The 25,004-nt window shown below is 35.8% G+C and overlaps 2 protein-coding genes across 3 annotated transcripts in view; both read right to left on the bottom strand.

Annotated features, from left to right (window-relative positions):
- The window catches only part of LOC142343854 (glutamine--fructose-6-phosphate aminotransferase [isomerizing] 2-like), a 404,375-nt gene that overhangs the window by 32,449 nt on the left and 346,922 nt on the right, over positions 1–25,004 (bottom strand). For both annotated transcript variants that reach the window (XM_075395222.1, XM_075395233.1), the window contains exons 2-6: positions 17,264–17,336; positions 16,412–16,738; positions 12,016–12,119; positions 11,768–11,916; positions 4,150–4,229 (exon numbers count right to left, since the gene is read on the bottom strand). In XM_075395222.1, the coding sequence (XP_075251337.1) occupies positions 4,150–4,229; positions 11,768–11,916; positions 12,016–12,119; positions 16,412–16,738; positions 17,264–17,270 (667 nt within the window). In that variant the 5' untranslated portion in view covers positions 17,271–17,336. The remainder of the gene's footprint in view (positions 1–4,149; positions 4,230–11,767; positions 11,917–12,015; positions 12,120–16,411; positions 16,739–17,263; positions 17,337–25,004) is intronic.
- Positions 18,142–25,004, bottom strand: part of LOC142353234 (tRNA (uracil-5-)-methyltransferase homolog A-like) — a 37,285-nt gene continuing 30,422 nt past the window's right edge. Inside the window, exons 7-8 of the mRNA XM_075405499.1 lie at positions 19,570–19,784; positions 18,142–18,531 (exon numbers count right to left, since the gene is read on the bottom strand). Of these exons, the coding sequence (XP_075261614.1) occupies positions 18,235–18,531; positions 19,570–19,784 (512 nt within the window). The 3' untranslated portion in view covers positions 18,142–18,234. The remainder of the gene's footprint in view (positions 18,532–19,569; positions 19,785–25,004) is intronic.

Here is a 25,004-nt window from a genome sequence, read left to right as displayed (position 1 = left end):
TGTCACAGCTAAAGACTGGAATAACAGTAGGTCAAACTGGTTCAAATTTGTATCATCATCACTCTTTCTTGAACTAACGAACTAAAAGGTGTCCTGTAAAACCCCAAAACAACAAGTGTGAACATTTATGATTAAATGATGGTTGTAAACAGTAACAAGTTCTAAGATAAAGGGTCGCCGTAATATTTCATAGGTTTACAAAATTCTGAAACTTTTCTGGTTTCATAAAAGAAGCAAATTTGAGCATTTTTTTAAACCCATTCAGGGTTCTATACAAGCCCATCGAACATTAAACAACCACTTACTTTAGAACAGGTTACTGGTTCCAGTCATCAGTTATTCACACAAATGTGCACACAAAAAGCCAATAGAATCTTTTAAAGGTTAGAATTTACGCAGTTCCAGCAACCTGCAGAAAACGAATTACGCAAAGAAAAACTCAATTTTCCGATTCTTCTGGTTCCAACAATTATGGTTAATGGACAACGGCCAATTCTTCGAATAAAAAAGGCATGAATGATAACTGCTAAGAATGATATTTATTTAGATGTTAATTAATTATATTGACATAATATCTAGCAAAATCACGCAAAAATTATACGTAAAAACCAAGAAGGCAAGATCAAAAAGTGAAAAAAAACGAACAGACCGAAAAGTACACTGAGTACAAAAAATTTGAAACAATGTTTTAGAGCAATTTAGCAAACGCTCTCTAGCTAATCATTCAATCAATTTCCTTTAGTTAATTAACGGCAAAAATAATTTAACAGCGTCACACCAATTACTTGAAATATGAAAACAAACGCTTTTCAAAACAAACAAAATTTTATGGCATCAAGTTCGCCCAAAAAAGATCCATTTTCACAATTTGATAAAAATTAATAGTTAAATTGACTCTTTGTGAAATTTCTGGTTGGATACAAACCATTAGCGGAGCAAAATTATTGATCGAAACAAAATAACTGCGTGACTTCAGAATCGTAGTTTTTTGGAAACTTTTTGACAAATTTTGATCTTCAAGTTTTGATAACATAACGTAAAGCTATCAAAACGCCAAAAAAGCAGTTTGAAAACAGGTAATTGCGCCAGATAGTTTAGAAATTATAACTTTTGTGGTCATTCTTTTCGAAATCGGAACAAATGCAGAAGAAACTCGCTATCCGTTTCAATCTCAAATTGCCGGAAAATAGCCGCCGTTGACGGACATCGGGATTGAAACAGAAAACAAAAAAAGATGCGATAGAAATTGACAAAATTTTTTGTTTTTTTTTGCAGTGTCAAAAAGTGTTCTAATTTGGCGTGCAGTTTCAGTTAAATTCAAAAACTGTACTTAATTCAGCTTCTAAACTGAAAGCTATTAAGCCTAATACTGATGTCAGCTAATAATCACTCTAATTAATTTTGATAACCTAATGCACTATGACTTAATGACCGGGCTTTATATGAGTATTCTGTTTCTCTTGATTTTGCTCTTTACACTTTAAATATATTCACTACATTGCATAATTCAATTCGTGAAAGAATTTAAAATCTATCCCGTTGAAAGAGTGAGTTAGGTAATTCAGAAGTCAGACGTGAAAATCGTGAGTTACGTAAAATTAAAAACGTGATTAAAAGGTAAAGCGAATTTTAAAAAACAGAGCGCCGAAATAATAGCCGTTGAGCCGAAGCTATTAAGAACTCTACACAAAAACCTATTAATTTCGGACAAATTGCTCTCGAAAGACAGGCGGAGCAATTAAATTAAAGGGCTGTAGCCTAGATAAATAATTGTTTATAGGTGCAAAACATATGATCAGCGCGGGATTCGAACCGGCAACCTCTCCGGAGCCCTCGATAGAATAATTCACCACTCGCCTATCCTACACTTCTAGTCACCTCTACTACAATCGCTTTCACTTTAGCAACAAATTTTACTTCGGAGTGAGAGCAATAGAGATCACTCAAATGTAGAAGAGAAGCGTGAAAAAGTCACTAGACAAGTCAAAGAATGTTCTAAAGAAAACACAAAAATGGTCAAGTGCAAAAACTTTGCTTAAAAAGACACATTTACAATAATTCTTCACACTTAGTTCGAGAGCGATTGATAATTATTACAACAACGCTATGAAATCAACCGATTGTGCAAATTAATAGCTGATATTAATTGCAGGCGATAAACGGATAAGAAAACTTGTCGAAAAAAAATGATTTTGGTTTTTTAACTTCCTTGAAGATCAGTTCAAAATCTGGCTAATGATATCATTTTCGTTCGCTACAACTAATTTGGCTTCCAGGCTAGCATAAATTCTGAACCCTCACTTGGTGGATAGCAGGAACAAAAAAGCATCAGAAAGGAATTTAAGGTAAGAGGTTGAATTTCAGCGAGGTTGAATTTCAGGCTCGTTAATTTCAAGCGTCCTTTATTGGTTCACTCACCTTTAACATAACGCATTTCATCTATTTGACGTCGAATATCAATAGCAAGCATTTTGGGAACAAACTAAATTTGCTTGAAAAGAACGGAGTATTTTTGAGATAGCTTGACAAAACTTTGATTGTAAAAATATTCAAGACCAATAAAAATTTGATTCAAATGACCACTCGAAAACAATTCAACCAAATGAACTGAATGCGGCAAGGCGTACAAATAAAGCGAACGACCGCTAACCACAAGCCAATTTGCACTTTATCGGGCCAAGCAATTAAAATTTTGCAAATATGAAGTAACCGGTGCACAATAGTAATCAAATAATACCTACGCTGTGACACTCAATCAAGTTAACACTTGTATCAAAAGAAAACAATGTGACCTTTCGAACAAAGTTGGCTTTATGACAAAGGTTTTTTTTCTCGCCTTTTCACCCCTACTAGTTTCAGCCCTATCAATTGACCGCCAGTAACTCGCTCCTGTATCGCTTAAACCCGAATAATTCCCCACCTATCACTTCACACCGATTTTAATCTTCATATAATTGAAGAAGTTATTTATGCCAAATATGTTAACAAGGCTAAGGACAAAATTAAAAGAATCATTCGATCCTGTAAGAGAAATAAAGCCCCATAAAGCAAATAAAAAAAGTGTTTTTTTTATCAAACACAAAATTGACGAGGGATAGATTTTGCGATTAATCATTTGAGAAAATTTTAGCGTACTAAAGTTTTTTGGGAAGCACATCATGTTCGAGTAGGTAATTTAAAAGTTTAGGTAACCTATATTTTAAATGAAAAAGTTTTTTTTCTTCACATGTTTAACTTGAAAAAACAAAAGCTGGACCTACGAGTTGCATAGCAAGATTTTGGGAGAAAATTCAACTAGATCGTTCATGAAACTGTTTTTATAAATTTATTGCAACTTTTCAACGCACATTTCAAAAGATTTCTAACGTATAGTTCATATATCGTAAGTATTTCATACTAATAGAAATATGATCTTGATTTTATCTTCAAATATGATCTTGAAATATCGTCATGCATTCTCTTGATTTTTAAAAAGCATTATCCTTAGTATATTTTTCTGCATTCTACAAATCGGTTCTGGCGTACAATAATGCGTATTACCATGTATCGAAATACCGTACTCTATTACAGATTTAATATGACTATTATAGAACAAAAACCCAGTTTTCAGATTACAAAAGTGTCGAATTTTCGCCATGATACCGCAAAAGTTTTTCAACTTCTGGACAATAAAAGTTACATGGTGTTCGAACTTCAATTGGTCATCGATTTTTATACCCAAATACTTAACATATGTCTTGTTATCTAGGTTTCTCAAAACACCTGTTCTATCAATTTTTTGAAATGATATGTACGATGTTTAAGTACAATTGACATCAAAATATGATACGTAGAATTGGATTAATATAAAAAAATTCTTGGATTAATATAAATTTTTTGGATTAATATAAAAAATTTTTTGGATTAATATAAAAAATTTTTTGGATTAATATAAAAAATAAGGAAAAATATGGGTTTGGTGAAAGGATGTAAGTAGAAGTTTTAGGGGTGAAAAGTTTTGATCTTTCATTATGGGGGTTAAATGAATCGTGGTGGAAAGATAGTAGCACCGACGAAGGATATGACATGACAACAGCCCTTTACATTCACACAAAGAGAGACATTATAGTGACAACAATCGAGATTTAAAAATGATGACGTCAGACTGACCTGAGGAGTATAGAATTGGAAAGTACTCTGTCATCATCTCCATTCTGGACTTGATAGCCACCAACAGAGGACTGCCTCTTCTAAAACCCAACTTCAATAATTAGCTGCCTTTTAATCACTCAACTCTAACTCCCAGAGAATTGCCATTCAAACTATCACTTTATGTACTGCACTACTGGACTTACTGCACTCCAGGGCTTTACCTGTTTTGAGGACAAAATGTCAAATGGTCAGGTAAAAAAACAGATATAGCCGACAAATTGCCAGAAAATAGCCAAAGTTGACCCTCATTGACCGTCGTTGGGAAAGAAACAACTAGAAAAAATCGAGAAAAATTGACGACAGCCTATATTTTTTCAAATGTCAAAAGGTGTTCTGACATGTTCAGCAGTTTTATTAGAAAAGTATAGTGAATTCAGCCTTTAAATTGGAAGACAATAAATTTAATAGTAATATCAATTAGCAGTATATTCCAAGGAACTTCCCTAACAATGCACTAAGTCTTCAAACATGTTTTGTTGGTGCGCTTTTGGTCTATACCGTTTATTTTGTATGACCGTATTTCAGTAATTTTCTTTAATGAGTTCTCAATTCCATTCAGTTGAAGCAGTGAGGTCAGTCAAAAACGAAGTGTAACAGTAGTATCTATGTACAACGAAAAACGCGATCGAAAACAAAGCATATGATACTGTATCATCAAAAGATCTCAGATCTCACAGAAAAAGTTGCAAGAAATCAGCAATCAGCAAGAAAAAACTATTTTCCAAAAACTAGCGTTTAAACATAACTAATATGGACAGCACTTTATATAAAAAATTGAAACCACGTTTGCCTAGAATCAATACACAATACAACAAACTTCTGGCAATCAATAGCCGACAAAGCAAAAAGAGGCCAAACGAATAACATCAGGAATAATATTTTTTTAAAAAAAAGTGGCGTCCAAGTAAGAAGAACACAAAAAAAACAAAAACCCTTAATTACAAAAAATTAAAAATTGAATCATAAAAAGCCAAAAAAACCATTACAATCTCCAATAGGCGCAAAAACGACAAAAAGAACACCAATTAAACAAAACATTCAAAATACCAACGAAAACTTTTCAGAAAGAAAAGTTTTCCAAGATAAAAAGCTGAAGCCAAAAAATTGACGATAAGAAAACACACTAGAAGGCCGAATCCTTTTAGTTTTAAGACTAGGCGACAAGAGAAGCAGAAAAAGCGCGCAGACAATACTCAAAAGGAATATAAAAAGAAAGTTTAAAAGTCATACAAAACAACCACTATAGATTATTTCATACCACCTACCAATGACACTGGTGAACGGTGATATTTACATAAAAAACTTAAATGAAGAAAAAATGACGTAAAAGCCTGTCATTAATAAAAATGGAAAGAAAATTCAAAGAGTCAAAAAATGATTGGTAATTTTTGAAAACAAGTTCTGACAAAGTATTTAAAACCCTCAGATTTCAATTGAAAACACTCCATAGCTTTTCTTAAACCTCATTAACTCTCAATAGTGTGCCATGTGCCATCAGAACCACTCATTAATGAGACTGAAAGGGAAAAAACTAAAAACGGTAAAAATCAAAGAATCACTGACATTTTTTTGTAAAACAAAAAAAATCCATTTCAAACTAAACAATTACCCGTCCTTAGGTGACACAAAAAGCGCAACTATTTATTATTGGAAAACATGCATGACCTATTAAAACTATTAATTGAACAAAAAAGAAAACGTTAAAAAATCAAAATGCGGCACGTGAAAAAAAAATCGCTTTCAAAAACCGAAGAAATGTTCCAACACCGATTTTCCCACTCAACTTCAACGATAACTTGAAAAACATAACGTTTCAAACCTGATCGCTTTTTTTAGCTGACTTTACTTTTTTAGCGTGATGACTACCTTACTTTGACTTCTCAATAGACTCAAAAAATGAAAAAAGTATGAACAAATCTAAAATATAGCCAGTAGAAATCTGGAAACGACTCCAAGACTCGTCCCTGCCAAGTAACCATTTCAATGAACTAACATCTAATTAAAAAAACACCCATAAAACTCTTAAAAATTAAGCCGCACAATTTTAAAAAAAACATAGCTGGTAGATTGCCAGAAAATAGCCGCAATAGCTTTGTAGATCTGCAGTCTCACAAAAACAGTAAAAAAGAAAGACCAAATAAATTTGTCTTTTCACTGAAGGCTCATATATTATATTTTGAATACAAAAATGTGTAAGTTTTTCCTGCCTCTATTAGCTGCTCTCAAATAACCTTCATTTAGAGTGACACACACCCATTTGACCTTATTTCTTTGAATTAAAGTAAATAAAAGTCAATTTCAAAGTGAGGAAGTCATTTTTTAGAGTGAGATAAGTCAAGTGTGACCAAAAAATTAATCACGCAAATGAACAAAAAACTCGCCCCACTAAGAGCGAAAAATGACGTCATACACGCAATTCAGTTGAAATTGCATGAGCGAATGAACAAAAAGCAGATTTGAAGCGATTGTGACGGCATATGGTCGTAACAAATATCGTATAATTTAATTTAATCGTTTAGTTTAATTTAATCGTAAATCGTACGTAATTTCTGTTTATAATACAAGTAGACCTACAAACACGACCTTTCTTGGAAAACGCAAACGTAATTGCAGACATTGCCAACACTTCAATAGAAGTCACGATAAGCTCAAAAACTTCCGCTACTTTTGAAAATACGGAAAACTGCAGGGAATACGTAAAATTGGTTTCAAAAGTTCTCGATCTTCAATCATATTTCTCAACAGTATCTCAAACTCCTTGGAGGAAGGCATATTTCAATTCCCAATGAAAGATACAAAAATGGTTATATCTTTCACTGGCAAAGCAGAAAAACCTCCAAACTGAAATAAATTTCATAAATTCCCCCCAATTATTTAAAAACTATCCATCCAAGTCTTTAATTTGTACTATAGTAAAATCAATTAAATCTCTCTAACAAAAAAAACATAGCCGGCACATTGACGCTTGTGGCCAACCATGAATTGAAAAACTAAAGAAATAAGATACAGGTTGACCAGACGAAATAAAAAAGAACCAAGAGAAGGACAATAATTGCCCCAGCTATTGCTTTGCGGCTAATAAAAAGATTTAAAACTTAATTTCTTTTTATAATACAAGTAGACCTAAAAACACAAAACGTTTCTTGGAAAACGCAAACGTAATTGCAGACATTGCTAACACTTCAATAGAAGTCACGATAAGCTCAAAAACCTCAGCCACTTTTGAGAATACGGAAAACTGCAAGGAATATGTAAAATTGGTTTGAAAACTTCCCGATCTTCGATCCTATTTCTCAACTGTACCTTAAACTACTTGGAGGAAGGGGCATATTTCAATTCCCAATGAAAAATATAAAAATGGTTATATCTTTCAACCCGCAAAGCAGAAAAACCTCCAAATTGAAATAAATTTCATACATTCCCCCAAATATTTAAAAACTATCCATCCAAGACTTTAATTTGTACAATAGTAAAATCAAACAAATCTCTAACAAATCAAAAACATGGCCGGCAGATTGACGCTTGTGGCCAACAAGGAATTGAAACAACTAAAGAAATAAGATACAGATTGACCAGACTCTATTAGGGCATATAAGTTTGGAACTACTTAGATGCACACTATTGACCTTTAATTATTAAATGTTCATAAAAATTAAAGTTCCATAAGTGAGTTCAGAAGTAATTTTTTCAGTAGGTTAAGTCACGCAATTGACCTAAAAGCAGAAATGACGACGTCACGAACACAAATTTTAACTGCAAAGCAGTAGAAGTCACTGAAGTCAATGAAAAAGTCAATTCCAAGAAGTCATCGTAAGACAAAACAAAAATCTGCTAGACGATTAAAAAATAGGAGCGCAAGTATAGCCGCCTGGAATTGCTGACGCGGCTATTAATGAGGAAAAAAATTGCCTGAAATATCTTCATGTGAAAAAATTCAGCTAGTTACAGAATATTTTGTTCACTCCTCAATTTCGCACTCTCCAAAAACAGCGGTATTAACAAAAATTCGCACTTATTTTTAAACTATATTGTCTAATTCACTTAGTTTATGTTCGATACAAGACTACAGATGACTAAAAAACCTAACAAAACGCCATATCTCGAAAAACGAGAAAGACAGAGCTAAATGAACACTTAAGATCCAAATCTAAAAATCTGTTAACTTTTTAATGACATTCTCTAACATTCTCTAAAAAGTGTAAGGGTAACAATTGATCTCAGCTTCACCTTAAGAAACAGTTTATGTTTGTTAAAAATCTGACTTGTCAAACCTTTAATTTTCTCACTTAGTAATAATCCCCTTAGACGACTCTAAAAACCGACAGACAGAACAGCAGAAACATACCCGGCAGATTGCCGGAAAATAGCCGCCGTTGATTCCAATAAGCATGATTGGGATTGAAAGAATAGAAGATATTGAAAAAAAAAATTTTTGTACAAGAACATTTTTTAAGTCCGATTTATTTTGATGGCATTTCGTAGTTGAACATAACGTACTTCTGTTTCTTAGAGAGAGGCTACGAGTACTACTATCAATACCAATAAGCATTAGAGATGGTAACTAAGATTTATAGGAACGACGTTCAAATAGCGGGCATCTAAAATTGGACTTTATGGGTTTATCCCGTTTCTACTTCTGACTTCAATTTTTTATACTGACTCTGTTCATTTTGAATTGCTTTGCTGAGCAACTGATGTTCAAAATCACTTTTAGCAGAATGAGAGGAGAGAGAAACTAGCCTAGAGAAGTCAAAAAGATATCACACAAAATGTTGAAAAAGCGGCAAAATGAGGTAAAGCGAAATATTTTTTTATTCGACGAAGTAAAAAACACAGCCGGAAGAATTCCGGAACCTACTCGAAGTGAAAATCCAATTAAACGCCATCCAACTGCTTATCCGAAAAAACGTGCCTACACTTACTTGTGATTACCAAGAAACAGAACCATAAAACGAAAAATTAGAAACAGGAAAATCAAATCTGTTAAAAAGGATAAAAAATCTGATTAAATTTTGTCATAAATTGAGACCCCATGATAAGTATTTTTGGCCAAATTACTTCACCAAAACAACTAGTACCTACTGAAACCACTTATAAGAATTCTTTAAAAATATCTTGAAACAAAGTCATGAAACAAAAAAGTAAAAACAATAAAATCAAATCTGTTAAAATATGATAAAAAATCTGATCAAAGTTTGTTATAAATTGAGATCCCGAAAAAACTATCTCTGCCAAAACAACTGCATCAAAACAACTAGTACTTACATAATCCAATTATGTAAATTTTGAAAAATACTATGAAAAAAAGCTCTTAAAAACAACTTTCACTAAAAAAAATGGAAAAAGTTACCAAATTTTTTAATATTTCAAAGATATATAAATCCAAAGAAAAATTCCCTTCAGCCAATAGGCAAGTCATAATAGGCAAAGAAACTTAGATAAAAACAGAAAAAAAACGAAAAACTGCAAAAATTTTAAAAAATAGTTCCAATTTTCGCCATTTTTTGTCATATTTCTCAAAAAAATGATTCTTACCAACAAAACTGTAGCCAATTGTTATCATAAAAGTGCTCAAGTAGAAGGGGTTTCTTCAATATCCATTTGAGCCAGTAAAACAAAATATTCGTCAAAAAACGCAAAAATTAGCCCGAAAATCAGCAAAATACATTAAAAACCTCCGAATTATCATAAAATTCAAATGAATTTCCAGAAATCTTCAAACCACTACCGAAACCAGCCAGAAATTAAAACAAAATCATAACCAAATCTCTTAAACAAAATAAAAAAAACTGCTTTAAAATGCCACACGTGAACAAAAAAAATTTCGCTCGCTTAGAGAAAATTTTTTTACACATCAATTTCTCGCTCTTTTAAAAAACAGCGGTATGAACAAAACCAACTCTCTTTTCGCTCCACTCTTCACTTTTGTTCTACGCCAAAATCACTCCAAATCTTTTCACGCGTTTCATTTCCCGCTTCAAAAATCACTCCAATAAAATTGATTAAAAAAAACATAGCCGGAAGAATTCCAGAAACGACTCGAAGTGAAAATCCATTTAACGCCATCCAACTAGTCATCAAACAAAACGTGCCTTCAATAATTTATGATTATCTTGAAACAAAACCATGAAACAAAAAAGTAAAAACAATAAAATCAAATCTGTTAAAATATGATAAAAAATCTGATCAAATTTTGTTATAAATTGAGATCCCGAAAAAACGATCTCTGCCAAAATAACGTTATCAAAACAACTAGTACTTACAAAAACCACTTATGTGAATTTTGATAAAATACTTTAGGCTAAAGTATGAAAAAAAACTCTAAACACAACTTTCACTGAAAAACTGGAAAGTTACTAAATTTTTTTAATATTTCAAAATCATATAAATTCAAAGAAAAATTCCCTTCAGTCAAGAGGGTATCCAGATGCTCGCAAAACAATAGGCAAGTCATGATAGGCTAAGAAACTTTGCTACAAACAGAAAAAAAAGCGAAAAACTGCAAAAAATTAAGAAAAGTTCCAATTTTCGCCATTTTTTGTCATATTTCTCAACAAAAAAATGATTCTTACCTACAAAACTGTAACCAATTGTTATCATAAATATGCTCAAGTAGAAGTGGTTTCTTCAATACCCATTTGAGCCAGTAAAACAAAATAATCGTCAAAAAACGCAAAAATTAGCCCGAAAATCAGCAAAATACATTAAAAACCTCCGAATTATAATAAAATTCATAAGAATTTCCAAAAACCTTCAAATCACTACCGAAACCAGCCTAAAATTAAAACAAAATCATAACCAAACCTCTTAACCAAAATAAATTTAAAAAAACTGCTTCAAAATTCCGCACGTGAACAAAAACATTTCGCTCGCTTAGAGAAAATTTTTTCACCCATCAATTTCTCGCTCTCTCAAAAACAGCGGTATGAACAGAAACCACTCTCTTTTCGCTCCGCTCTTCACTTTTGTTCTGCGCCAAAATCACTCCAAATTTTTTCACGCGTTTCATTTCCCGCTTCAAAAATCACTCCAATAAAATTGATTTAAAAAAAAAGGACTTCTCCAATACTCCTCTTCGAGTCGTAAAAAAAGGACTTCTCCAATACTCCTCTTCGAGGCGTAAAAGGGACTTCTCCAATACTCCTCTTCGAGTCGTAAAAAAATAGGAGCGCTATAATAGCCGGCTGAGAAGATGTGGGCGGCTATTAATTAGGCAAAGAAGAATAGCAAAAAAATCGACTGAAAGAGTAGAAACTACAAAAAAGGCTTCCAAAACTGCACGTGATCAAAATATTTCGTTCGCTTTTTCACGCCTACTTTTCTCACTCCCTCTCAAAAATACGGCTTGAACGAAAAATTGCTATGCTTCAATTCGTTCAGCCGTTTGACCTAAACTTTCGGTTTTGATGCCGTTGGGAGGCTGACGGCGGCTATTAACAAGGGAATACAAATTCTAGCCCCAGCTATCGCTTTGTGCCTATTTATAACTCACACTTTCGCTATCGTAGTTCTCAATAAAACTGTCCCTCAATAAAAGTTGTCAAGACGAAATCTAAAATTTTAAAAAAGAGCCCACCTAGTGGCAATGACTTCATCCGGGAACTTGCTGCTCTTAAAGAGGAATGCGAATGCCCCATCGACCATCTCAATCAGGGTCTCAACCAACTTCTGGAATGTGATAGAGGGCTGTTCGTTGTAGATGTACAGAGCCAGCTTTGCCACAACCTGAAAGACAATATGCAATCAACCAATCAAGTATCCCGGTAGTCTATTATGTAATAGCATCACCGTCATAAAATTTTGATTTTTTGATACTTTACTTGCCTCAGTATCCGTTTCGCTTTCGAAATCGGAGTAGCCTTTTGACATGAGGAATTTCTTGATGTCCATGTAGTTGGTCACAATTCCATTGTGGATGACCACAAATGCTGAAAAAAGGCGAAAATAACTGAAATGTGACTTTGCATTGAAAAATTGGATCTATTCTGTTTCCCACACCCCCCCCCCCCCCCAGTCTTTTTATGACCCGCAGTTACAAATTATATGTTGTTATATAGCACGTTACTATGTAAGAAAATAGCACGTGCGCCTGGGGGTGATAAAAAAATTTATGCTCACTAAGCTGGGGGGGGGGGGGGGGGGTTCGAAACAGAATAGATCCACAATTGGATCAAATCTGTCACCCACCAAGCCTAGTGGACATATAAATTTTTCTCCCCATAGGCATACGCGATATTTTCTGACGTTCCAAGTGCGGTAAAAAACACTAGGCGGCCGAAACAGAACAGACGACGTCTTTTAATTTCAGAAATGAAATTATTGCTGCAAGCTTCACATCTAGCGCTTATCTAATTGATAATTTTCATTTTGAAAATCCAAGCCCATCTAAACCCATCTCAACAAATGCGTTACAATATGTTCACGAATTTTATAGCTTTTGAAAATTATACAAGGACGAACAGAGAGGAACTGTCAAGTTTACCGGTAAAAATAGTGCAGTATTTTGAATGGGAAGGAAGTTCAAAATAACTAAACGAATTTTTGCTGCGTCCTGGGAAAAAATCCCACACAAGAGTCCCAAATTTAAAGTTTGTGGCACAAGGCATTAATACCAAAAGTTAATCTCCCAATTCAGCCAACCAAATTCAATGTGTGAACCAACTTTAAAACATGCCCGGCAGATTGCCGGAAAATAGCCGCCGTTGATTCCAAAGCGTGATTGGGATTGAAAGAATAGAAGATATCGAAAAAAATGAATTTTGTACAAAAACATTTTTTAAGCCCAATTTATTTTGATGGCATTTCGTAGTTGAACATACTTCTGTTTCTTAGAGAGAGGCTACAGGGGCTACTATCAATACCAATAAGCATAAGAGATGGTAACTAAGACTCATAGGAACGACGTTCAAATAGCGGGCATCTAAAATTGGGCTTTATGGGTTTATCCCGTTTCTATTTCTGACTTCAATTTTTTATACCGACTCTGTTTATTTTGAATTGCGGTGGGGGGGGGGGGCAGTAGTGGCAGGGGGGTCAACAGTGGGGGTGTCTTCATCCTCTAAGAACCACCCTTCACACCATAAGTATAAGTCTCCAAAACAGTTTGAGATGAAACAGAGCTGAGCGGCTGTAAGAGCATTTAATACCCGCAGGGCGCTACCTGTTTATCCCGTTTTTGAGGACAAAGTCAAAAGCGTCACACGAAAAATCGGTCAAGCAAAAAATCGCATAAAAAAGATAGACAGGACTAATATATTTGCTACAAACTTCGTTTTAGAGCAATTAAACATAGGAGGACAAGTCCTGACCTACAATTCAAAGAATTTTAATTGACTAAAAACAAAATTAGAACTTTAATGCGCTATGACTTGATTGCAATAACTATTTAGAAAAAAAAATCCCAGCAAAAAAATCGAATAAACAGTAAAAATCAAAGCAAAAACGCCGCGCATGTGAACAAAAAACCACGAGCGAGAAAGCAAGTTTTTGTTCATACACCGTTTTCTCACTCAGCTTTAAAATTAGATCAGAAAATTTCACGCCTCCAATTCCTGTTTCGGCGTGACCAAAATCACCACTCCAATTTGACTTCAAAAATCATGAAAATCTGTGAACAGATCTTAAAAAAACAGCGCCCCAATACAGTTCAAATTCTTTGAATTGTAAAAAATAGGAGCGCTATAATAGCCGGCGGAGAAGATGACGGCGGCTATTAATCACATTCAATTTGAATCATGTTTTTCATTTTAATTTTTTCAATTGTCTTTCATCTTTATATTTAAAATAACACTAGAAGGGATCTTATTAGTGCAGATTGTCGATCATAAACTATCTTTTTGCTGTCGCTCCTACAAAAAAAAAATCATGCTCTGTGTTTACTACTCCCATTTTTTGCAAGATGTTAAGTAATTTTCTTGAGTTTCATAATTCCACTTTTTAGATGAATTAAGTTGGACGAATTGCACTCGAACGAGTTATTAGAGCTTATTACCAGGGCCACCGCTCATACAAATTTCTTTGATTTGATACTAGGTCATATATGGTTCTTAGTAATCATACTAGGCTATGAATGATTAGTATGATTTCTTAGTAGTCATACAAAGATCATAAATGAATTCTTTGAAATCATACAAAAAAATGAAAGCTTAAAAACTGTGTTTGGTAAAAATCGGAAAAACATCCTTGAAATTATAAACATGAACCTTCTAATCTCGGAAAAACTGCTCTCGAACGACAGGCGGGTGGCAAACATTTGACCCCACGGGATTCGAACCATTGACCTCCCGCTTCATAACCATTTGCACTGCCGACTGAGCTATTGGGCCTTTATTTTTGCTATGCTGCAACCAACTTTAAAACATGCCCGGCAGATTGCCGGAAAATAGCCGCCGTTGATTCCAAAGCGTGATTGGGATTGAAATAATAGATGATATCGAAAAAAAAATGAATTTTGTACAAAAACATTTTTTAAGTCCGATTTATTTTGATGGCAATTCGTAGTTGAACATACTTCTGTTTCTTAGAGAGAGGCTACAGGGGCTACTATCAATACCAATAAGCATAAGAGATGGCAACTAAGACTTATAGGAACGACGTTCAAATATTGAGCATCTAAAATTGGGCTTTATGGGTTTATCCCGTTTCTATTTCTGCCTTCAATTTTTATTCTGACTCTGTTCATTTTGAATTCTTTGCTGAGCAACTGATGTTCAAATTCACTTTTAGCAGAATGAGAGAAGAGAGAAACAAGCCTAGAGAAGTCGAAAAGATTTCACGCAAAATGCTGAAAAAGCGGCAAAATGGTAAAGCGAAAAAAAGTTCGACGAAGTAAAACAAAAATAGGAGCGCTATAATAGCCCGCTGAGAAGATGAGGGCGGCTATTAATTAGCAACAAGCTTTACTTCGGAGTGAGAGCAATAGAGATCACTCAAAATAAAGAAGGAAAGCGTGAAAAAGTCACTTTAGAAGTCAAAGAATGTTCTAAAAGAAAAGCCCAAAATGGTCAAGCAAAAAATTTGCATAAAAAGACCAAAACGTTTACAATAATTGCTATGAACTTCGTTCAAGAGGAATTAAAAGGTCGTTATGGTACATAAAATAATGACTGATGAAAATTCCCGTATAACGCAGTCAGAGAGTACTTAAATTTGATATGACGTATGTACAGTACATATTAGACTATTTGGGTGCGCTAAAACAATAACTTTGGACTTTATGAGTATATAGAGAATGAATGAAAGCGCGATGCAAACAAATTGCACGAACAAAAAATGAGCATTGTGAAGAATAAACTGGCATCAGAGAATATGAAAACTTTATAGACAGACATAGCTCAAATAGACTTAATCTTTCATTTAGCAACCAATATTTCGATAGATATTGCATTCCAGGGCCTTTTGGCGGAAATGAAAGTCAGGCCGGGGAAACACATAAATGATGCCTTATCGATAAAAATGGAAACGTATATTAAGGAAAAAAGATGTATGATTCTTGGTAATGAAACTGGGATCATATATGATTTCTTGGTATTCATACAAGGATCGATATGATTTCTCTGGTTTCAAACTAGGATCGTATTAAGATATCAAGAAAGGATAGCATGAAATCAAATATGATCCTTGTATGAAATCAATGAAACTATAGAACAGTACTAAAATTTTGAGTGAAAAAAAAATTGCGCAATTTTCATAACTTTCATCGTAAAATTGTGGAGGGTGGGGGTGTTCAGCACTAAGAATCGCCTTTCACACCATGAGTATAAGTCAACAAAACAATTTCTGTGAGTCGCATACTTGGAGCCTAGTGAGCTGAAAGGATCGAAGAGAAATTAATGCCCTCCGAGCGTTGCCTGTTTATCCCGTTTTTGTGGAAAACAGTCAAAAGGGTCAGACGAAATATCGATAAGGCAAAAAATGGCATAAAAAAGATCACAGGACTAATCTAATCGCTGCAAACTACGTTTGAGAGCAATTAATAGAACACAACTAAAACAGGTTGGAGTAGCTGAAGGCGGCTATTAACAAGGTTCACTTTTTTGTCCAATGATAGCATTCAAATGTTAATAAATGTATATTGGCGAAAATTTGATTTCACAACTTTCTGCTCCGAAAATTGTAATGCTAACATTTTATTTCATAACATTGAAATCAAGAGACCAGATTAGAATATGATACTAAAAACTTCGCAAAGCTGTTCGGGCCAGCTGAAAAATAAACTCACTGTTATTCGCATCAGATCTGTGAGGGTGAGAGTTTCTTGGCGCTGGCTCTCCGTGGGTTGCCCACCTTGTGTGCGCAATTCCACAGTGATTCGTACACATCTCGTTCATGTTCAGCTCCTTGTTCAACCTGACGAGATCTTCAAGCGCTGCAACCTTCCCCCTCTCCCTCACGATAACCGTCTGTTTCACATCACCAGAGCACAAATCAACGGCAAGACCGGCTGAGTCATATCCTCTGTATTCCAGTCGTTTTAGCCCATTGAGCAGTGTCTCCAAGATGTACTTCTTCGTTTTGGGCGTCAAGTAATTCAAGTAGCAGAAAATACCTAAAAAGTATTCAGCTGAGCAAAATCAGATTAATTTTCATTTTATAATTCAGAATAAAAACTATTAGCTTAAATGTGATCAAAGGTGTTGACAACTGAAAAACCTCGCAGCAACTTTTTTTTCGTGCTGCAATTACGAGAGTAGTGAAAATTGGGCTGGTCTACCGCACAGATTTATGATCCCTCCTATCTAGTCTCTTTCTGTGCGGACCACCCCAATTTTCACTACTTACGAGACATCCACATGCATAGTAGAATTTGCGAATAATAATTTTATAACTTAATTCTTATTAAACAATTCAGTATTTTTGACCAAAACTGACTCTCAGAAACACTAAAATGAGTAATAACATATCCTGTTCCTCAAAAGTTTTTATCGCATTCCTCAAATCCGCCCATTTAAACTAAAACCACCCAAACTCTTCGTAACCCTTAAGGTTACTTCAAAATTTGACCAGATTCCCATACCTGTTAAATATAATTTCAGGGATTCTTAATGGAAGCAATCAGAATTTCAGCACTTACCACACATTTTGGAGGACAGAAAACTTCAGTTGAGACGGTCACGTGATGGTAAAGAATAGCCACAGCACGATCTGAAAAAGTGGTCTCAAATGTCACAATCAGTTCACGCAGCTTGCTCATTAACAATGTATTTATGTGAAACAGCATGTAGGTGCTAGAGTTCTAAAGTTCTCTACTATTATTATAATTTAACTTAATAACATTAAACCAAAACAACCAAACCAAAAAACTTTGATACGTTTGGCTGACTTCATTCGATTCTTCAATTCTTTGATCAACAGCTAGTTTCGTTTATTCGAAGCCATTTGATGTATAATTCATTACGGACCAAAATCAAATAAATAAATCGCATTTGAGAGAGGCTCGGTTCTTCGATACTTCAAATTGAACTCCAAATAAAATCGTTTTATTGCAAAACAGAAGCGACTACTAAAGAATTTTTGCTAAATTATTGATAGAAAGGCCAAATTTTGAAATGCCAACACTTGGCTCAACTTTTCCAAATCTGATCAACTTTGGTAATGATGCAAATGAACAATGAAAACCACTGCTTTTATAATCTTATAGTTTCTTAAACCATTTATGATAAATAAAGAAAAAAATTGGCCATGTTCCGCCATAGACTTCCCCTTTTAAAATGTTCTTCTGATTGATTTTCTGAGTCTAATCCCAACGTACGTTTAAGACCCCCCCCCCAGTTATAAATTCTGTATTGCTATATAATTCATCCTCGGCAGAAAAAATTATAGCACGTGTGCTTTTTTTGGGGGGGGAGGGAGGGAGGGTTAAGTCTACTTAGTTGGCCTGCGATACAGAATAGATCCTACATTTTTCCAGGTTAAGGATCCTTGTATTATAGGTTTATTTTTTAGAGGACAAAGGCTAGAAAGAAAACTTCATACAGCAGTCAAACAAAGTTTTTTAACCATCATAGACATCTTAACACACTCAGAGCACCATTGAAAAATTTTTCAACTGGTTGATAAATCGAGTTCAGTTGACGATTTCATAACAACAGAGTTGCCCTTTTCTACATCAGTCTTCTCAATTTGTTCTTCAGCTGTAAAATCTGTATTGCTAGTAACACAATCAGTTGTTATTAGAGGATCCAGTTTGGTTTCAGTCATCGCTTTTGCGATTGGTTGAGAAACAGTACTGCTGCTTTGAGCGGGAGGATCCACAGGCCGCTTATCAGTTTGAGATGGTCGTTCAAATAGCACTACAAGCTCACAGTGATTGGTGTGTGGGAACAGGTCCACTGGTTGTGCCTGAAAACATAACCCAATATTGTCGAGCGAATTGCGCAAGAGACTTTTTAAGCGTAAGGCTCTAAGAGGACAATGCCCTTCGGTCACTGCCGGTTTATCCCGTTTTTGAGTACGAAAAGTCAAATGGGTCAGACGAAAAATTGATCAAGCGAAAAATCGCATAAAAAGACAACAGGACTAATATAATTGCTACAAACTTCGTTTGAGAGCAATTAATAACAATCAGCTCATTTTAGTTCGGGGATCTGCGCAGGCTAATCTACTGCCAAAATGGACCAGTACTGGAATCGTAGCAGTTTCTCGTACCTGTAAGCCTAGTGTGATAATCCTAGTACAAACCTATTAGATTATACAAACTGGCGTTACGTTCGCGAACCAAATGCAATGCAGGTCAATAAATTCGTAAGCGGCAGAAGAGACTTTTTTACTTTTAAAATTTCAATCAAGTTCGTAGAAAACGTGAGCATGGATGAAACATGTTTCAGGCCTCCAAGAGCTCTCAAGACAAATTCTGGTCAATACGGTTTCAGCAGCAATATACAATTTTTAGTGATACAAATGCTTTCTTTATAAGTGACGTCACTCAGGTGTTCTTTTCGACTCCTGGAGCTTTCAGTGCATAAATATGCAGAAGTTTGTTCACAGACTTATGAAATCAAATATAACCGACCAACGGCGGAAGAATTCCTCTCAAATGAGATGCGGGGAGGCTGCACTCTATTGTAGCCTGCTTCAGTCGGTGCGGGGCAATCAGCTCACTAACGCGTGACGTTGTTATAGGCTATTACAGATTTCTAGCACAATTTAAAGTGTAAAAAACATGATAATTTACGCGCACCGTTCATTCGACTTTTAGTAGCAAACCGAGCTCGGATACTTAAAATTTTGAATGATAATTAAATTTAAATTCCGCAAAGCGCAAAAAATCAAGCGGGTAAAAGTCAATAAGTCATAAAGTAAAAATTCGCGACAAGGAAAGTTAAACTGGCTTCGCTTCAGTGGCAAAGAAAGTACAAATAGCAACATTGTACCACTTACTTTAACCATTTGGAATGGCGCTCCTGCAAATTTCTTGCTCGTAGGTCTACACAAATCGACCCAGTTGGTAATGGCAGCATTAGCGTTGCATGAGACGTACACTAATTTGGTTAGGAAAGAGCACTTCCTAAGAGACTGAATGACAATCTTGTGAAGACCACTTCTGGGCGGGTCCACTACTGCACTCACATTGGGCACTTTTACCAGGGTCTCGGCTGAAATTTGAACAGGTCATTATTTTTCAGGCAGTTTTATCCATCCATTATTTTAAGTTTTAGCTTTTGAATAAAAGGGCAAGGTGTCGTGTGAGGTATACGACAAGTATAAAGTGGGAAAGGTATAGGACAAGCAAAAACTCAGCAAAAAACCAGAGATCACTGTTTAAAAATATCACTTAAATTTTACTCTTCAATTTCCAACACTTAAGAGCACATAATTAGCTATTTCGGAAACAAATAAGAACAGCGACAACTCTGTGCAAAGTTTTGTAGAATGAGCGGATACAAAAATATGCAATGTATATTTGGCTCAACAAAACTTCAATGGAACTTATCTTAACATGAGAAAACGTAGCCGACAAATTGCCGGGAAATAGCCACCGTTGACCCAGATCGTGATTGAAACAGAAAAAAAAGAAACCATAAAGGTATCATATTTCCTGGAAATTGAATTCGTTTAAAACTGGAACAACCTTATTGAAGTAAATTACCTCAAGAGTTCAAGACCGAGCTTCAAAACCCGGTGAGATTGTTCTTGATCACCCCTCCCCCCCTCCAACGTCGTACCGCCGATAGCCCCTTAAAAAAAGCAGCCGAGTACTGCAACAGAAAGAGCCACAACGGGGAGGACACTTCAGGAAAATTTTTTCCCCTAAAAATAACTAGGCAAGTCATCAAAAAAAGTAGTGGCCGACAACAACACGATCAAAAGTCTAGCTATCGAAAAAAGATCCTTCGATTCGGGAAAGCACTTCGTCTTTACGATTTGCAATCCCCCGGATGATATAAATACAGTTTCGAATACTGGAAAAATGAATTAAAGTCTAAGAAAAACTGTTGTGAACGATAGTGTTCGTCTGCAATTCCCGTCTCAAAATAATGCAAGCTCACGAGACATCATTGATCACTCTTACCCCATCAGTGATGCAAATAATGGTTTGACGCAACACTTTCAAGACCTGAGTGTAAAAGAGTAATTCCACACAACACCAGGAACCATATTTTTCATCCCCGACACCGTCAATAAACTCTATAAGGAGCAAGTGTTAGAAAACTCGGGGCATTGAACCAAAATTAGATATAGTGGTAGGGGCTCAGAGCACGACTCGTGGTTCGATGCCAAATCAATTTGGGCCTATTCAAAGCACAAACATAATTTGAACAATCGCAAAAAATAACAAAAGAAATTTCAGATAAAATTGACCAACTCCTCGCGTCCTGTGAGCAAAATCAGCTTGATGATAATTTCTTTGAAAACGTTGAACAAACAATACAGAACGAGAACAAGAAACTGCCCTGTTTACAGTCAATAGTTAGTTCACATGTTCCATGTTTCGTTCCGGTCAAATATAGAGCTAAGTGGTCACAAGCTAAGTGGTTGCAAGTTTAATTTGGTCGCGCTGCAAAAATCCTGTCATCTGAGGGACTTGCGCGTACACTAGACGAGCTACATCCCAAAGAAGTGCCTCCAAACTTGGTCCAATCTGATAATGTTGCATCAAGTGCGTATCAATTTAGCGATAACATAGTTTTTGAACAATTGAAAACTTTCAGTAAGTACACTGCAGCTGGTCCTTCCAAGATGTATCCAGAGCATCTATTGCACGCAGTAGAGTGTACTGCTCCCGACCACTTTGAATCCGCCCTTAAAGCAATAACAAGGTTTGTAAATACTGGAAGCAGGGGTAAATTCCCTTCATTTGTTTCAAAACCCCTCTGCAGCGCATCGCTCACCACTCTCTCCAAAAAGAAAGGAGGAGTACACCCAATAGCTGTAATGAAATCCTGAGGCGCCTTATTGCTAAATGTTTAGTGAAAAAAGCAAAATCAGAAGCAATTGAGTTGTTCGATTCCATTCAGCTAGGGGTTGGAGTCAACGGAGGTGCGGAAGCAATTATCCACGCTCCAAAAATCACTTACGAAAAGATCCTCGACTCAGACTTTAGGGAAGGAGTGCTTCAGATTGATTTCCGAAATGCCTTTAATTCGGTTAAGCGTTCACAATTACTGCAAGCAGCATGCGATTTCATACCAGGTATTGCAGCCTTCACAAATTTTCGCTATTCTCAGCATGCTCCACTACTGTATAATAACGCCAGTCTTCAAAGTGAATCGTATGTTCAACAAGGAGATCCCCTGGGTCCACTTCTCTTTTCGTTGACGTTATGGCCTGTTATAGAAAAAATGAGACGCGGTTCCAAATCTTACCCAGCACACTTGGTAATTGGACGATGGATTCGTTGCAGGCTCCGAAGATCAAAGCCAAACTACGCTCGATAACTTTGCCAATGAAGGGGGTCTGTATTTGAGGAAAGACAAGTTCGAACTCTGGTCAATCGTAGATCTACCCTCAGTTGATGGAGAAGTTACAAGAAATACGGGCAACGGTTTTGAAGTACTGAGTGCCGCAGTCGGATCACCAGAATTTGTTTCTTCTTGCTTGCAGAAACGTGTTCAGAAGGTTGCGTCGCTCTTGGAAAATTTGAGTTATCTGGATGATCCTCAATGTGCTCTCGGCATACTTCGTTATTGCTTAGGGACACCAACGTTAGTCTACTCTCTACGCACTAACACGCCGACAAGAGATCTGAGCGATGTTTCGGAAGTCTTCGATTCCAGGATGCGTTAGATCAAGCAATAGGTACTGTCACCTGTGACAATGCATGGAAGCAGTCAACCTTGCCAAAAAACATTTCTGGCCTCGGAGTGCGACAATCGCAAGAGCAATACAGAGCCGCATATGTGGGCTGTGTTAGCTTCCGATGATTTGGTTCAGAACATTATAAACCAGCGCGCTTCAGATAGTAGAGTTTTTTTAAAGAACTCTATAGAAGCCTTGAACCTTTCAACTTGAATTCCTACACACAGAAGAAAATTCAAGAATCTGTAGATACTGAAAAGTTTTCTGAGCAGCTAAGAAATCAGTCGCCAAACAGGGAGAAAGCAAGACTGCAATCACCTGTTTGCCTCAATCCGGCGCATGGCTTGCACCACCTCCTGTTCCTGTCTTAGGTCTCCATCTCAGTCCCAATGAATTTCAAATTAGTGTCAAGTAGACTAGGGATTAGTTTATGAAGATGAAAGTAAATGCCCTTACTGCAGGTCTGTGACCCTTGACATTTTTGGTGACCAAGCCGTCATTTGCCACGGATGAGGTGCAGCAATTTCTCGGCACGACAGGATACGAGACCGTATTGCATCAGCATGCTCAGCAGCTAACTTGTCCCCAGTCATCGAAAAACAAAACCTTATTGCTGCAAACAGTTCTCGCTATGGCGACATATTTCTGCCTTCATGGAAATCAGGTCGTCCAGCTGCTCTAGACGTCACCGCAACTTCACCACTGCAACCAAACATTATAAATCATGCAACAGAGAAGTCTGGTTACGCGCTTGAAGCAGCCGAAGAGCGAAAGTATGCACACGAAAATAGTTGCTCTGAGCAAGGAGTTTCGTTTATTCCTCTTGCTGTTGTCATTGGGCGGTCTGTCGGTTACTCTCAAGAAAGTGTTAAAGCAAATAGCTCTGTTAGCTGACAGCAGGAATTATCAGTCTGAAGGACATGCTATCGCTTTTGATAGAGTTGCTCAGTCGGCTTCCGTTGTGATTGTACGAGGATCGGCTACAAAGTTGCTTGCACGATTCCCGTAACCCCAACTTTTGAAATAATTTTGGGCAAATTCATTTTTGGGCAAACATTGTGAACTCCAACAAGAGTGGAATCAGTTTTGAGGTGTCACCCAGTGAGAGGGGACCTTCGTTTTCGTAAAAATTATCTCACACAACGAGCAGGAAGAACATAAATAATTTTCAAGAGTTCAATGAAGATTGAAAAGAGAAGAATTCTGAAATTTAAGGAGAACAGGACTGATGTTATAGAGAGCGATTTAGAAGAATGAAGAATTTTTCAACAAAACAAACACTCACTTAATTGAACTTTTCATGAACAAAAACTTCTGAATCCCAATCAAAGTTTGATAACAAGGATTTTTATTAATTTAACCCCTAACAAGAGCAAAGTTTGATAACAAGGATTTGTATAAATTTAACCCCTAACAAGAGAAAAAAAATCGTGTAAAAAAATCGATTAATAGCACTCAAGAGCAGCAACACTGAAATTAGCAGTCAAATTAACGCACGTGAAATTTGCTTAGAATAATTTGTTCAAATACCAACTTCTCGCTCGTTTAAAGGTACTTGGAAGAAAGTCAAGCTCGCTTCAAACCAACTCGCTTTTCGCTTCCTTTACTACTCCAACGTTATTAAAATCACCACTCTAACTTGAATTCTTACTGACATGAAAAAGTAAAAAAAAAAAGCGCACGGAGCATAAGAACATAGCCGGCAGATTGCCGGAAAATAGCCGCCGTTGACGCGCTTGATGCTCATCGGGATTGAAACAGAATAGAAAAGACAAATTGACCGATTTTTCTGTTTTTATCAGTGTCAAAAAGTGTTCCAATTCGACGTGTAGTTTCAGTTAGACTCTAAAACTATACTTTATTCGGGCTTCTGAACAAAGGGCCAATAAGTTTAATACCATTGTCAGCTAGCAAACACTCTAATAGAACTTTGATAATCTAATGCACTATGACTTAATGACCGGGCTTCAGATTTTGATCTTTTGACATTGACCGTATTCACCATATTACGTAATTCAATATGTGAAGGAATTTAAAATCCATTCAGTTGAAACAGTGAGTGAAGTAAGTCAGAAAACAAACGTTAAAAACTGACTTGTGTAACACGAAAAACGTGATCAAAAGATAAAGCGAATTAAAAACATAGCAAAACAAAAAGGGTCCTGATGTACAATTTTAAAAAAATTCAATGACTAAACGAAAAACTAGACCTAGAAAGGACTATAAAAGAATTGGGAAAACAATTTTTAAAAAAATCAGATAAAAAAATTAAAAAAAAAACCAAATCAATGTCAAAATGCCGCATGTGAACAGAAAAACCACCAGCAGGAAATGGATGTTTGGTTAAAAAAAACTCGGCCTAGAATGAACTAGGGAGGGATTGGAAAAACCATTTAGAAAAAAATTCGATCCAAAAAATCGAAAAAAAAAACAGAAACATAACCGACTAACGTCGGGCGAATTGCTCTCAAACGACCGGCGACCGGTTTCCTTCGTCAGCAGCTACACATGGTTCAGTGACCTCAAAGTGCCTGTTAGGTCATTTACAATTTTTTAAAAAAACAATGCTAATATAA

The sequence above is a fragment of the Convolutriloba macropyga genome, chromosome 1 (genome assembly GCF_964194025.1).
Source record: "Convolutriloba macropyga chromosome 1, txConMacr16.3, whole genome shotgun sequence".
NCBI classification, from domain to species: Eukaryota; Metazoa; Xenacoelomorpha; order Acoela; family Convolutidae; genus Convolutriloba; species Convolutriloba macropyga.
This window is presented reverse-complemented; position numbering and strand designations above follow the sequence as displayed.